At 62.3% G+C, this 13748-nt stretch overlaps 1 protein-coding gene across 1 annotated transcript in view; it reads left to right on the top strand.

Annotated features, from left to right (window-relative positions):
* The window catches only part of RARG (retinoic acid receptor gamma), a 30114-nt gene extending 19245 nt beyond the window's left edge, over nucleotides 1-10869 (top strand). The window contains 6 exon segments of the mRNA XM_073318692.1: nucleotides 1023-1164; nucleotides 7222-7382; nucleotides 8423-8599; nucleotides 8783-8987; nucleotides 9213-9371; nucleotides 9766-10869. Coding sequence (XP_073174793.1) covers nucleotides 1023-1164; nucleotides 7222-7382; nucleotides 8423-8599; nucleotides 8783-8987; nucleotides 9213-9371; nucleotides 9766-9947 — 1026 coding nt within the window. The 3' untranslated portion in view covers nucleotides 9948-10869.
* The last annotated feature ends 2879 nt before the right edge of the window (nucleotides 10870-13748 follow it).

Raw genomic sequence — 13748 nt, forward strand, 5'->3', positions numbered from 1 at the left:
CTCACCTGTAAAATGGGGCTAGTGATAGGTACCCCCTTTTTAAAGTGCTTTGAGATTTGCTGATGAAACAAGCTAGGTGTCATTATTATTTCAGTCCATTTCCCCATGTAGACAAGCCCTAAAAGAATGACCAGGATAGAGACAATTTGTGGGGCGTGAAGGCCGAGGGGGACTCTTGACCCATTTAAAACTGATCCCAGGGAAGAGCATTTTGAAAATGATGACCCTGTGGAACTCACCACCACTGGATGTTCTTATGCAATAGGATCTGTCAGGGATGGCCTAGATATATGTGCTCCCTCAGTGCAGGGAGAGGGACTGGGTGACCTCTTGAGGTCCCTTCTGGCCCTACATCTCTACGATTCTATAGGATTTAGAGAAAGGCAAGGGCGGGGAGGGATAGCTCAGTGGTTTGAGCATTGGCCTGCTAAACCCAGGGTCGTCAGTTCAGTCCTTGAGGGGGCCATTTAGGGATTTGGGGGATTGGTCCTGCTTTGAACAGGGGTTTGGACTAGACGACCTCCTGAGGTCCCTTCCAACCCTGATAGTCTATGGTTCTATGAAAAACCAATTACATGAATAGTGAATTGCATAGGAGGCCAGGATGTGCAAAGGGGCCCAGGGGGTTGGGCGCACTGCATTTGGGCACCCCACTCCCTTTGTAGATCCCAGCCAGAAGGCCTACACATTCTCCTGTTGACGGCACAAGCCAGCTCCTAAAAGCCAGGGGTCAGGAGGGATCAGTCCATGATTGCCTGTGAGAAGGGGGTTGAGAGTGTCAGAGCTGGAGCACCGGGCTGGAGCGGCCATTGCTCTTAGCTGCTGCAGCGACTGGTGCTCCAGCAGGCCAGACTGGGGGGTTCTGTTTGCGTTTGGGGGTGCAGCTTTGCCAAGGCACCTGCTTGGAGCTGTAGGGCACATGGGGTAACCCCTTCCCTGCCTCTTCTCCCCCCACCACATCCTTACCTCTGAACCCCGCTCCCCATGACCTGCATGTCCCTGTCTCCCCCCACCACCTTCAGGGATTCTTTCGCCGAAGCATCCAGAAGAACATGGTATACACCTGCCACCGCGACAAGAACTGCCAGATCAACAAGGTGACCCGCAACCGCTGCCAGTACTGTCGGCTCCAGAAGTGCTTTGAAGTCGGCATGTCCAAAGAAGGTGAGGAGCCAGGGAGCAGCGGGAGGGTGGGGGCAACAGCCATGGGCGGCTGGGAGGTGGGGGAGGAATCCACCTGCAGCGGGATCAGATGGAAGGTTGGATCCAACAGGGGCATGGCCCCATGCAGAGAGACTGGCCCACATGCACCTGTTCCCCTCCCCCCCAGCCCTCTACTCCTGCATGCTCTTGTGTTGCCCAGGGCCCTGCCCCATGGCACTGCTGTGCCCCAAGACTGGAAAGTCACTGGCACTAGAAGTGGGAGAGCAGGGGCTCCTCCATGAGCCCCATAGTGTTTGGTGAGAGCTTTGCCCGAGATCTTTGCCCAGCTGGCACAGATGGGGCCGGACTGTGACGGGGCTAGGGCATGGCATCCAGGCCTGGCTTCGGATCATTTGGATCTAGGGTTCGAGTTTGGCCCAGTTCAGGTCTGTGGCCGGGGGGGGGGGGGTGGGAGTTTGGATCCAGGCTCTGGTTTGAGGCCTGTCTCATGGAAGTCTGGTGCCCATGGCAAGGCCACGCTAGGACATGCTTCCGATACGGGTAGTTCTTGGGCTGGCCGGGCCAGGGTAGCCGGAACCAGGTGGGAACAGGACACGGGCCAGAAGTGGATCCGAATCTCACCGGGATTCAAATCCTTGGTTCTGGCCCCTTGGCAAAGTGGGCTTTGAGGCCCAGCACTTGGAGCCATGGTTCACAGGTGCCACCGTAACCGTGCCCCCATGGTGGTGATCTCTCGTACCCACACCCCGTCCCCCCGCCCGCTTTGCTGAGTCACGCGGGAGTTGGCGGAAGGCTTGGAAGAGGGCGGCTGCCCCTTTAAGAGTGCTGTCAGCCGGATGGTCCATCTGGAGACAGAGTGCCTCTTGGCGGCTGTTGCTTTTACTCCCGACTGCTAAGGCATGTCCTCACGAGCCGGCCAGGGTGGGGCCCCCATTAATCACTGTCTCTTTAAGAGCCCGTAATTAGGAATGTCTGTCTCAGCCCTGGCCATTGATTTCCAGGCCCCTGTCGCTTTAAGGGCGGAGGGTTTTTTGGGGCCGGTGAGGGCGAGATGTCTTGAAGGCGACCGGAAATGGGTGGTCTGTGGGAACTGGGCCAGGATTGGGCAGGGGCGGGTATCCTTGGCATCCCTCCCACTCCCCCAGCGCTGGCCCAGCTAGAACTGAATGGGCTGCAGGACGCCCCTCCCTCCCCCCCCGAAAAGAGATCAAGGGGCTGCCCCCCTTGCCTCCCTGACAGCTGGTGGGCATGTGAACAGCACTGCATGGGAAGACTGGCACAGGTCCCGGATCTGGGGGACCTGCTGCCTCTCTGAACTGCCCTTCCCTGCTACCCCCCACTCCACACGCCTGCTAAGCTTTGGCTGTCTCACCTGATTCTTCAAACAACCCCCCCCACACCCGGCCTCCATGCGTCACCCTGGCTTTCGATGGGCTGAAGGTGCCAGTAGATAGGGTGGGGGGGCAGAGCAGCTCCCCCCCGGCCCCATGCCATGGCAGCCCAGGTGGTTGTGCATCTGGGGGGATGGGGCTGGATCCCCAAGGTAGTGGGGTGTCTGGGGGGGGGGGGTGAGCTCTGCTGGCAGCCCCTCCCTGCCGGCATTGTGCTGGCCGAGGCTATAAGTGGATATCCTGCCGGCTCGCGTATCCTGTTGCCAGATTCCCCCTGGCGCTCCGTGCTGGGGTGAGCCGGAAGTGCAGCCTGGAAATGTGCGGCCACAGGGCGGGCCGGGAGAATGTACACGCAACGGGAATGCTGGGACCTGGGGGGGCGGGGGACCCTGCTGGGCTCGCTGGGCCCCAGGACTGCTGGTGCCCTGTTTTGGGGATGGCAGGGATGAACTGACCCCCACCCCCCGGGCATGGGGCTGTCTCTATCCCTCTGGCTGAAGCCTAGTTCATCTCCTTCCTTCCCCCTGCCACCAGGAGGCCAAGCCAGGACGGGTCAGGGCTCAAAGTACTTTGCAAGGGGCCCGCCTGGACAGGTGCAGCAGGAGGGCTCCCCGGGGAGCAGGGCCGGGGCGGCCGGAGTGGGGCAGAGGGAGAGCTGGGAAGCCCCATCCTTCACAGGGGATACCGGGCAGCCAATCCGGTGAGCCACGTCAGGCACTGCCCCGTGTGCTAAGCCGTGTGGCCAGTCAGAATCCATTGGTGCTGGGCGCCTGCACGTGGTCTCAGACTTTTGTACTGGCGACCCCTTTCACGCAGCGTGTGCGACCCCACCTTATACATTAAAAACACTTGGTTATGTATTTAACGCCATTATAAATGCTGGAGGCAAAGCGGGGTTTGGGGTGGAGGCTGTCAGCTCATGACACCCCCCCCCCCCCGTGTAATAACCTCGCGACCCCTTGAGGGGTCCTGACCCCCAGTTTGAGAACCCCTGACGTGGTCAAAGCCGGACAGCCAACCAGAATCCATTTCCATTGGTTCTTAACCCACATTAGAAGCCGGGTAGCCAATCAGACTGGGCTGCCAGTTGCCAGTGTTAGAAGCTGGACGGCCAATCAGGTTCCAGCCTCCCCCCCAGGACACATGCCCCAGGGGTCTAGCCAGCTGGGGCACTGTGAAGACAGGGGCTATTGGGGTGCCGGGCAGGCCTAAGGGGGGGCAGCTATCATGAGCCAGCAGCCAGCAGGCTTTGGCGTGATGGGATCCCTGGGCATATGCTGTGGGCAAAGGGGGAGAGCCTGGGGGAGCAGGCAATGCCATGTCATCCCCCACTCCCATTTATCCGAGTACCCCCCACTCTCCTCCCCCCCCACCCCCCGCGCTTTATCTGGCCTCCCTGTCCGCTGCTTCCTGTTTTCCTTGGGCTGAGCACAAGCCTCGGTGTTTCCCAAGCGAAGGCGGGGAGGGTGGCTGGGAACCGCGGTGGGCAGGGGCCAGCTGGACTGGCCGAACCGCCTCCGTGGGTCAGGATGGGCGAGGGGTGTAGAATCTGCAGGGGGAGCATGGGGACACCAGCCCAGTGCAGCCTGGCTCGGAGGAGGTGACACCCAGACCAGCTCCTACTGGCCCTCCCCTTGCCGACCCCTGCATGCCCATCGTCTCGCTGGCTGCCCCCAGGGCCACGTATGAAAATGAGCCTCAAGGGGCACCCATCGCTAGGGGAGGGGGCTGGCAGGTTGCTGTGGGCAGATGCTTGCTGGGCCATCCCCGTGCCGATTGTGCGCATTAACTGCTGGGAAAGGGGATAGAGCGCCAGAGTGTATAAACCTGGGTTACCAAGGTTGGCCCCGGGGCAGGGGGAATGTTTCCCTCTGCAGAGACAGGATTCGCTTCCCCCTGCCCAGGAACTGGGACATGCACCAAATGCTCCCTCACCATGGCAATGCAAAAAATACCCCCGTCTCACGGGGTGCACTGTCTAAATAGAGCACTTGGGGAAACTGAGGCATACAGACAGCAGTGAGTCGCTCATGGTCAACCAACAGAGCTGGGACTAGAACCCAGGTCTCTCCTGCGGGCACAGCCGCTGCTCCCATCACTAGCCCACACTGCTTCAGAACAGCCAGGCTGAGAAGGCGCGCCCAAAGCGCGTGATCCGGCTGGCCTCAGTAGCAGCTTCCTGGTCATGTGGCCCCTCCAGCCCCAGCCAGGGTAGATCAGCGTCGCTGCGCTGCAGTCAGTGGGGCCAGATCCCCGTAGGGTGTAAATGGGCGTCGCTGCGCTGCAGTCAGTGGGGCCAGATCCCCGTAGGGTGTAAATGGGCGTCGCTGGGTTGCAGTCAGTGGGGCCAGATCCCTGTAGGGTGTAAATGGGCGTCGCTGGGTTGCAGTCAGTGGGGCCAGATCCCCGTAGGGTGTAAATGGGCGTCGCTGCGCTGCAGTCAGTGGGGCCAGATCCCCGTAGGGTGTAAATGGGCGTCGCTGCGCTGCAGTCAGTGGGGCCAGATCCCCGTAGGGTGTAAATGGGCGTCGCTGGGTTGCAGTCAGTGGGGCCAGATCCCTGTAGGGTGTAAATGGGCGTCGCTGGGTTGCAGTCAGTGGGGCCAGATCCCCGTAGGGTGTAAATGGGCGTCGCTGCGCTGCAGTCAGTGGGGCCAGATCCCCGTAGGGTGTAAATGGGCGTCGCTGCGCTGCAGTCAGTGGGGCCAGATCCCCGTAGGGTGTAAATGGGCGTCGCTGGGTTGCAGTCAGTGGGGCCAGATCCCCGTAGGGTGTAAATGGGCGTCGCTGCGCTGCAGTCAGTGGGGCCAGATCCCCGTAGGGTGTAAATGGGCGTCGCTGCGTTGCAGTCAGTGGGGCCAGATCCCCGTAGGGTGTAAATGGGCGTCGCTGCGCTGCAGTCAGTGGGGCCAGATCCCCGTAGGGTGTAAATGGGCGTCGCTGCGCTGCAGTCAGTGGGGCCAGATCCCCGTAGGGTGTAAATGGGCGTCGCTGGGTTGCAGTCAGTGGGGCCAGATCCCTGTAGGGTGTAAATGGGCGTCGCTGCGCTGCAGTCAGTGGGGCCAGATCCCCGTAGGGTGTAAATGGGCGTCGCTGCGCTGCAGTCAGTGGGGCCAGATCCCCGTAGGGTGTAAATGGGCGTCGCTGCGTTGCAGTCAGTGGGGCCAGATCCCCGTAGGGTGTAAATGGGCGTCGCTGCGCTGCAGTCAGTGGGGCCAGATCCCTGTAGGGTGTAAATGGGTGTCGCTGGGTTGGAGTCAGTGGGGCCAGATCCCCGTAGGGTGTAAATGGGCGTCGCTGGGCTGCAGTCAGTGGGGCCAGATCCCCGTAGGGTGTAAATGGGCGTCACTGCGTTGGAGTCAGTGGGGCCAGATCCCCGTAGGGTGTAAATGGGCGTCACTGCGTTGCAGTCAGTGGGGCCAGATCCCCGTAGGGTGTAAATGGGCGTCGCTGCGTTGCAGTCAGTGGGGCCAGATCCCTGTAGGGTGTAAATGGGTGTCGCTGCGCTGCAGTCAGTGGGGCCAGATCCCTGTAGGGTGTAAATGGGTGTCGCTGGGTTGCAGTCAGTGGGGCCAGATCCCTGTAGGGTGTAAATGGGCGTCGCTGCGCTGCAGTCAGTGGGGCCAGATCCCCGTAGGGTGTAAATGGGCGTCGCTGGGTTGCAGTCAGTGGGGCCAGATCCCTGTAGGGTGTAAATGGGCGTCGCTGCGTTGCAGTCAGTGGGGCCAGATCCCCGTAGGGTGTAAATGGGCGTCGCTGCGTTGGAGTCAGTGGGGCCAGATCCCCGTAGGGTGTAAATGGGCGTCGCTGCATTGGAGTCAGTGGGGCCAGATTCCCGTAGGGTGTAAATGGGCGTCACTGCGTTGGAGTCAGTGGGGCCAGATTCCCGTAGGGTGTAAATGGGCGTCACTGCATTGGAGTCAGTGGGGCCAGATCCCCGTATGATGTAAATGGGTGTCGCTGGGTTGCAGTCAGTGGGGTCAGATTCCCGTAGGGTGTAAATGGGCGTCACTGCGTTGGAGTCAGTGGGGTCAGATTCCCGTAGGGTGTAAATGGGTGTCGCTGGGTTGGAGTCAGTGGGGCCAGATCCCTGTATGATGTAAATGGGCATCACTGCATTGGAGTCAGTGGGGTCAGATCCCCGTATGATGTAAATGGGCGTCACTGCGTTGGAGTCAGTGGGGCCAGATCCCTGTATGATGTAAATGGGCATCACTGTGTTGGAGTCAGTGGGGCCAGATCCCTGTATGATGTAAATGGGCATCACTGCGTTGGAGTCAGTGGGGCCAGATTCCCATAGGGTGTAAATGGGCGTCACTGCGTTGGAGTCAGTGGGGCCAGATCCCCATATGGTGTAGGTGGGCATATCTCCATCGGGGTCAGGCCAGAGCCCCACCTCCTACAGATCAGCCTAGCCCCACCGAAGTCAATGGTACCACGCCAGTTTACACGGGCCAGGGATCTGGCCCATAGGGTTGATTTGGTGATCTCTGTTTTAAAGAGGAGTGTCCCAGCTGTGGGGGGTGTTTGGGCTGGGTCAGACCCCCCAGGGCCAAATGCCCCCCCGACCGTGTGGCTCCCACACACACTCCCAGCTACGGACTCTGAGCCAGGGTCAGGGCTGGTCACTCGGGGCCGTGTCCTCACCCCCGCCCCCTCTCCGGCAGCCGTGCGGAACGACAGGAACAAGAAGAAGAAGGATGTGAAGGAGGAGGTGGTGGTGGACAGCTACGAAATGACTCCCGAGCTGGAGGAGTTGATCCAGAAAGTCAGCAAGGCCCACCAGGAGACCTTCCCCTCGCTGTGCCAGCTGGGCAAATACACCACGGTGAGCCCCCTGCACATGGCACTGCCCGTCTCCCCTAGCTCACCTGGGAACCCCCTTCTGCCTTCCCTGCTTCCGTCATTGGAACGTGCCTCCGGGTCCCTGCACCCCGAGCCCCAGGGCTCAGCCTGTGGGAATAACAGAGCCGCCTTTTACCACCCCGGGCTGCCCACTGCTGTCACAAGGGGGAGCTGTTCTCAGCCAGGCTGCTCGGCGCCCCCGAGTGCGCAATCCCCAGGGAATGCAGCGCCGGGATTCTGCACAATGGCTACCAGGTGGCACTGGTGCCCCTTACAGACCCAGGTTCTGTGCCTGGCTCTGGCGTGGAGACGGGGGTGGGGCACCCAGATGCCATGCCCAGCCCAGTGAGGAGCGGGGGTCAGGGTGCCCAGTTCCAGCCCTGGCTGGAAGAGGGGGTCAGGGCACCCGGTTCCATGCCTGGCCCAGCAAGGAGAGAGGGTCGGGGCATCCAGGTTCCGTGCCCAGCCCAGTGAGGACAAGGGGTCAGGGTGGCCAGTTCCGGCCCCGGCTGGAAGAAGGGGTCGGGGTGCCCGGTTCCGTGCTTAGCCCAGTGAGAACGGGGACAGGGTGCCTAGTTCCGTGCCCGGCCCCGGCTGGGAGAGGGGGTCGGGGCGCCCAGCCCCATGCCTGGACCTGGCTGGGAGAAGGGGTTGGGGCGCCCGGTTTCATGCCTGGCCCAGCGAGGAGAGAGGGTTGGGGTGCCCAGGTTCCATGCCTGGCCCCAGCTGGAAGAGGAGGTCGGGGTGCCTGGTTCCGTGCCTGGCCCTGACGGGAAGAGTGGGTTGGGGCACCCAGGATCCATACCTTGCCCAGCGCAGAGAAAGGGTCGGGGTGCCTAGTTCCAGGCCTGGCCCTGGCAGGGAGAAGAGGTCGGGGTGCCAGGTTCCGTGCCTGGCCCCGGCTGGGTAATCTCCCAGCAGCCGCAGGTCACCCTCTGGCTCTTAGTTGCAGAGGGTAGGAGACGATCCCCACCTAGGCCCTGTGGTGCAGCACTAACCCCTCTCCCCCATTCCCTCCCCCAGAACTCCAGCGCCGATCACCGGGTTCAGCTGGACCTGGGGCTATGGGACAAGTTCAGCGAACTGGCCACCAAGTGCATCATCAAGATCGTGGAGTTTGCCAAGCGCCTGCCGGGTTTCACCACCCTCACCATCGCCGACCAGATCACCCTGCTCAAGGCGGCCTGCCTGGACATCCTGGTGAGGAGCAGCCTGGGGGTTTAGTGGGGGACTCAGCTGCCTAGAGTCTCTTCTTCCTTGGCCCGTGGCTTGGTGAGACCCTGGGCCCCTGCCCAGCCCAGGGCTCAACAGGCTTTGCCCACTGTGTGGGGAGGAGCTGGCCCAGTGGGTCCCGGCGCTCACCCCACATCCCATCCCTGGCAGATGCTGCGGATCTGTACACGCTACACACCAGAGCAGGACACCATGACCTTCTCGGACGGGCTGACCCTGAACCGCACCCAGATGCACAACGCCGGCTTCGGGCCCCTCACTGACCTGGTGTTCGCCTTCGCGGGGCAACTGCTACCCCTGGAGATGGATGACACCGAGACGGGGCTGCTCAGTGCCATCTGCCTCATCTGCGGAGGTACCGGGGGTGCTGGGCACACTGACGCCATCACAGCTGCTGCAGCCCTGGCCTCTCCAGCAGGGGGCGCTGTAGGGGGTGGGGCAAGAGCACTGGCCATGGGAGGAGCTCCCAGCTACATCAGCCAGGCCTCTCCCAGCAGAGGGCGCTGTGGGAGTGCTGGCCATGGGGGTTTGAGGGGGCTGGGTATGGGGATGTGACAACCAACGTGTGTGTGCCCCACAGATCGGATGGACCTGGAGGAGCCAGAGAAGGTGGACAAGCTACAGGAGCCGTTGCTGGAAGCGTTGAAAATCTACGCCCGCCGTCGCAGACCCAGCAAGCCATACATGTTCCCCCGCATGCTGATGAAAATCACCGATCTGCGAGGCATCAGCACCAAAGGTGCGGGCTGTCCGCTGGGCACTGCTGGGGAGGAAGCTCACAGCACTGGTGCTTCCTGACACTGCTGGGGTGGAGGCTTATGGCACCAGTGTCCTTGGGGTACTGATAGGGCACTGCTGGGGGGAAGCTCCCAGCACCCGTCTCCCACCTGGTACTGACAGGGCACTGCTGGGGGGAAGCTCCCAGCACCCGTCTCCCACCTGGTACTGACAGGGCACTGCTGGGGGGAAGCTCCCAGCACCCGTCTCCCACCTGGTACTGACAGGGCACTGCTGGGGGGAAGCTCCCAGCACCCGTCTCCCACCTGGTACTGACAGGGCATTGCTGCGGGGAAGCTCACAGCCTCCTGCAGTGCCGGCTCACTGCTCCTTTCTTCTCCCCACCCCCATCGCAGGTGCGGAGCGAGCCATCACCCTGAAGATGGAGATCCCTGGCCCCATGCCCCCCCTCATCCGGGAGATGCTGGAAAACCCCGAAATGTTCGAGGATGACTCGTCGCAGCCGCCCCCATCGGCAGAGCCCCCCAGCTCTGAGGAGAGCCCTGCCGAGAGCAAGAGCCCTGAGGAGACCCCCTAGCACCCTGGGGAGTGGGGGGTGGGGACTGGGAGAAGCCCCATCCTCAGGCACCCCACCCCCTTTCCAACACCCAGCTGGTTCGAACAAGCCAAAGCTGCCTTCAATCTGCCCCCCATTGCTGGGGGGGGCAGGCATGGGCTGGGGGGCAGCTAATGGAGATTGTCTGTGTGCTGCCTCAGAGGTGTAGCTCTTGCCTTAACCTTCTCTCGGGAGGGGGGGGCAGTCTGGAGCCTCTCTTTTTCCCCCCCCCCAAGCTTTTTTGTTTTCCAAAGTCTGACTCCAAGCCAAAAATCTAGTGGGGGCAAGGCCGGGCCAGGGAGCTGCCTGCCTGGGGTGTGGGGCAGATCCCTGGAAATGGACCGAGAGGGGTTCAGCGGAGCCCCCCACTCTGTCCCAGCACTGCAATTGCCCGTCCGGCGGGGGGTGCCCTGGAGCCAGAGAGAGAGACTTGGAAGTGAGCCTGGGCTGGGATGTCGGGGTGTCGCCCCCCCCACTCTGCATCCCCAACGATGCTGCCTCCAGATTCCTGGCTCATGATCAGTCAAGACCCTGCCTCCTAAACGGACGTTCCCCGCTGGAACCCAGGCATCCGGGACAACTGATGCAGATCTCTGAAGCGGCGGATTGCTGGGGAACAGGCGGGGGTCGGAACAGCCCCTGCCAGCCCGTGGAAAGCCCAGAACACCTGGGCGTGTTGGGAAAGGAGGCTGAGCTGGGGGGGGCGTGGGGGACTTTGCCCCAGCATGGATGCTGCCCGTCACCCAGTGTCCTGCAGGTTTCGGGGGACGCGGATCTCAGAGGGGGGCGGCGAGGTCCAAGTTTGGGAGGTTTATTTTATTTTATGTTTTTGTTGTATAACGTGCTAATGGTTTGGGATAACTCCTTGGCGGTGGGGGATGAGGGGTCACTGTCCCGTCTCCTGGGGGCTCTGCTGGGATGGGGGGGGGGCCCAGAGGCAGGGGGCCAGGGCTGTAGGGCTGTATCTGGTTTTGCTTTTGATGCTGTTCAGGTTTGCTACAGTTGGGGCGTCTTTTGCTCTTGACTCCCCACCCCCCCATAACCTCCAGTTCCAACCCTGCCCCTGTGATTCCCCCACTTCTGATTCCCTACCCATAACCCCCCCCCCCCCATGGCTTCCCATAGCCTGACTAACCCATTTCCCCCTAACCTTCCCCTTCAATCCTGACCCCGCCCCCACAATCCCCCTCCCCAGCCTCACCCCTTGGTGCTGATGATTTTGGGAACACAACACTAGAGACCAAAGATGGGGGGGGGCACGGGGGCAGGGATTGGAGGGCAGGAGCTGGTGGGGTCACATGGGGACAGGGAGCTGCCACCTTCCCAGGGCCTCAGCCCCCCCCCCCCCCAACAAGGCTGCTTTATGATGTATCCATGGGGAACATCCCCCCCCCCCATGCCCCTCGGAAATGGGCACCATTGGGCACTGCCAGCTGGGACCCTGCTCCCTGCCGGGGGTGAGGGGAGCACCCTAACCCTTTGCACAGCAGCCTGGAACGCGGCCCCAGGGGGCAGCACGGGGCGGGGGGGCCTTCGCACATCATCCCCAGCCGCTTTGGGACCCAGCTGCTCTACAGCACCCCCTGTGGACCAAAGTAGATAGCACCTCTACCCTGACTCCCCCTATAATCCCCCCTAGGGCCAGCGTCGTCCCCCAAAACCTCCACTCCACTCCTTGCCCTGGAGGAAATATTGTCACCCACCCCCCGAGTCGTCCCCCAGCTGGGCGGGGGGGGGAAGCGGTGGCGGTTGAATCCGCCCTCCCCACCCAATGCACACAGCCCCTGTGGGCTCCCCCTCCCCTCAGCACCCCCCAGCTGTAGGGGAAGGAGCCCTGCAGGGTCGCTGAGCTGTTACACTACAGAATGGGGCGGGGGGCTCGCCCCCTCCTAAGGCCCCTGTTGGTCCTGGGGCTGCAGTTCCAGACTCCTGCAGCAGGGGGCCGCTGCCACCCTCACAAGCAGGTTCTGCATCGTGGGGGGAGGGGTTGGCCCCGTAGCATGGGGGGGGGCAAGGGAGGTGCCCAGACTTTGCCACCTTTGCCAGGTGTCCCATGCCTGCGAGCCTGGCCGGGGGTGGGGGGGGCCTGCAGGGGCAGGGTGAGCTGTAGCCACGTGCTGACCCCTGCAGCCTCTGCAGCTCCCAGCCTGGCAGCACTTTCCCTGTGTTATTTATTGGCCTATCTTCATCCTGGGAAAGGGACCCAGTTGCCCCCTACCCCAACAGAGAGTGGGGCGGGGGGAGCCCCAGGGGTCCCGCCCTGGCATGAGACACAGCCCCATCCCCCCCCCCCCCAAATCTCTGCTGCTCCCTGATCCTGTTGAGCTGCCAAAAAGAAATACCCCAGACCTTAAACCAAAGCCAAGGACCCTGTTACAGGGGGGATCTGGGAGGGGGGCTTTGCACCCCCCCCACTCCCCTCGGTCATGTTTACAGCCAAGCTTTACATGGTATTTTAAAAGAAAAGCCCCTTTCCCATTGCCCACCCCCTTGTTGCCCAGCTCTCGCAGAGGGGACTTTTCTATTTTTGCAAAATAAAGTGATGGAAACTCAGCCCCGCCAGCTCCTGCTTTGGTGTGTGGGGCGCCCCCACCTGGCCATCCCAGCCCGTCAGCACCCACCCGGCCGCGGCCTGATGGGATGGGCGGCGCTGGCCTAGTGTCAGGAGGCACCAGCCTGTCTCTGCTCCAAAGGACTCCTGGTGGAGATGATGCAGCTGCCTCTGGGGTGGGGCATGGGGGCTGTTTATACAGGGTTCCCTTGCCCGGTGCCGAGATGCAGCTGTCTCTGGGGTGGGGCATGGGGGCTGTTTATACAGGGTTCCCTTGCCCGGTGCCGAGATGCAGCTGTCTCTGGGGTGGGGCATGGGGGCTGTTTATACAGGGTTCCCTTGCCCGGTGCCGAGATGCAGCTGTCTCTGGGGTGGGGCATGGGGGCTGTTTATACAGGGTTCCCTTGCCCGGTGCTGAGATGCAGTTGCCTCTGGGGTGGGGAATGGGGGCTGTTTTTACAGGGTTCCCTTGCCCGGTGCCGAGATGCAGCTGTCTCTGGGGTGAAGCTCTTTAACAGCCTACAAGTAACGCTGCACAAATCCTGCCTCATAAAACACCCCTGTGGACGCTGCAGGCGGGGAGAAGGCTCCATGGCTGGACCTCCCAGGAACACAGCTAGGCTGGATTTGGAGGTCTAATCTACCGGGGGGGCGGTACCCCCAGCCCCGCCCGGGTTCGATGTTGACACAAGAAAGGAGCACCCCTCCTGGGTCTTAGTGCTGCCTGCAGCTTGCTGAGCCTGGCCATTAGCCAGCCCAGCTCAGGGCCCCGCTGTGCCAGGCACTGCCCAGAGCAAGAGACGTTCCCTGCCCGGTGGAGCCCAGGATCCAGCTAGACAAAGGGAGCGAGGGGAAACCGAGGCACAGCAGGAGAGTGACGAGGCAGGAATAGAACCCAGGTGTCCTGGCTGTGCCCTGCCTTCCTGAATGCGGATGGTTCTGCAGTAATGACCCCCACACAGACACACCCGGGCAGTAGCCCTCGCTCCACCCCTCCGCTGTGGGCTCTCCCAGCCACGCCGCATCGTCCCGCACTGGAGAGCTTCCTGGCATGGGCTGGGCCCGTCCACACACCACGACGTGCTGCAAACAGCCCCAGCCCTGCTTTGGCCCCAGGGTGCAGGGCCAGAGGGTGGGGGCTGCTGCATCAGCCGTGGGAAGAGCCCCAGCAGCTCTGCCCAGCCTGCCATGCAACACCCAGCCTGGGAAGGGGGGACCCTGCTGCAGCCCCC

This window comes from Lepidochelys kempii, chromosome 20, assembly GCF_965140265.1.
Source record: "Lepidochelys kempii isolate rLepKem1 chromosome 20, rLepKem1.hap2, whole genome shotgun sequence".
Classification (NCBI taxonomy): Eukaryota; Metazoa; Chordata; order Testudines; family Cheloniidae; genus Lepidochelys; species Lepidochelys kempii.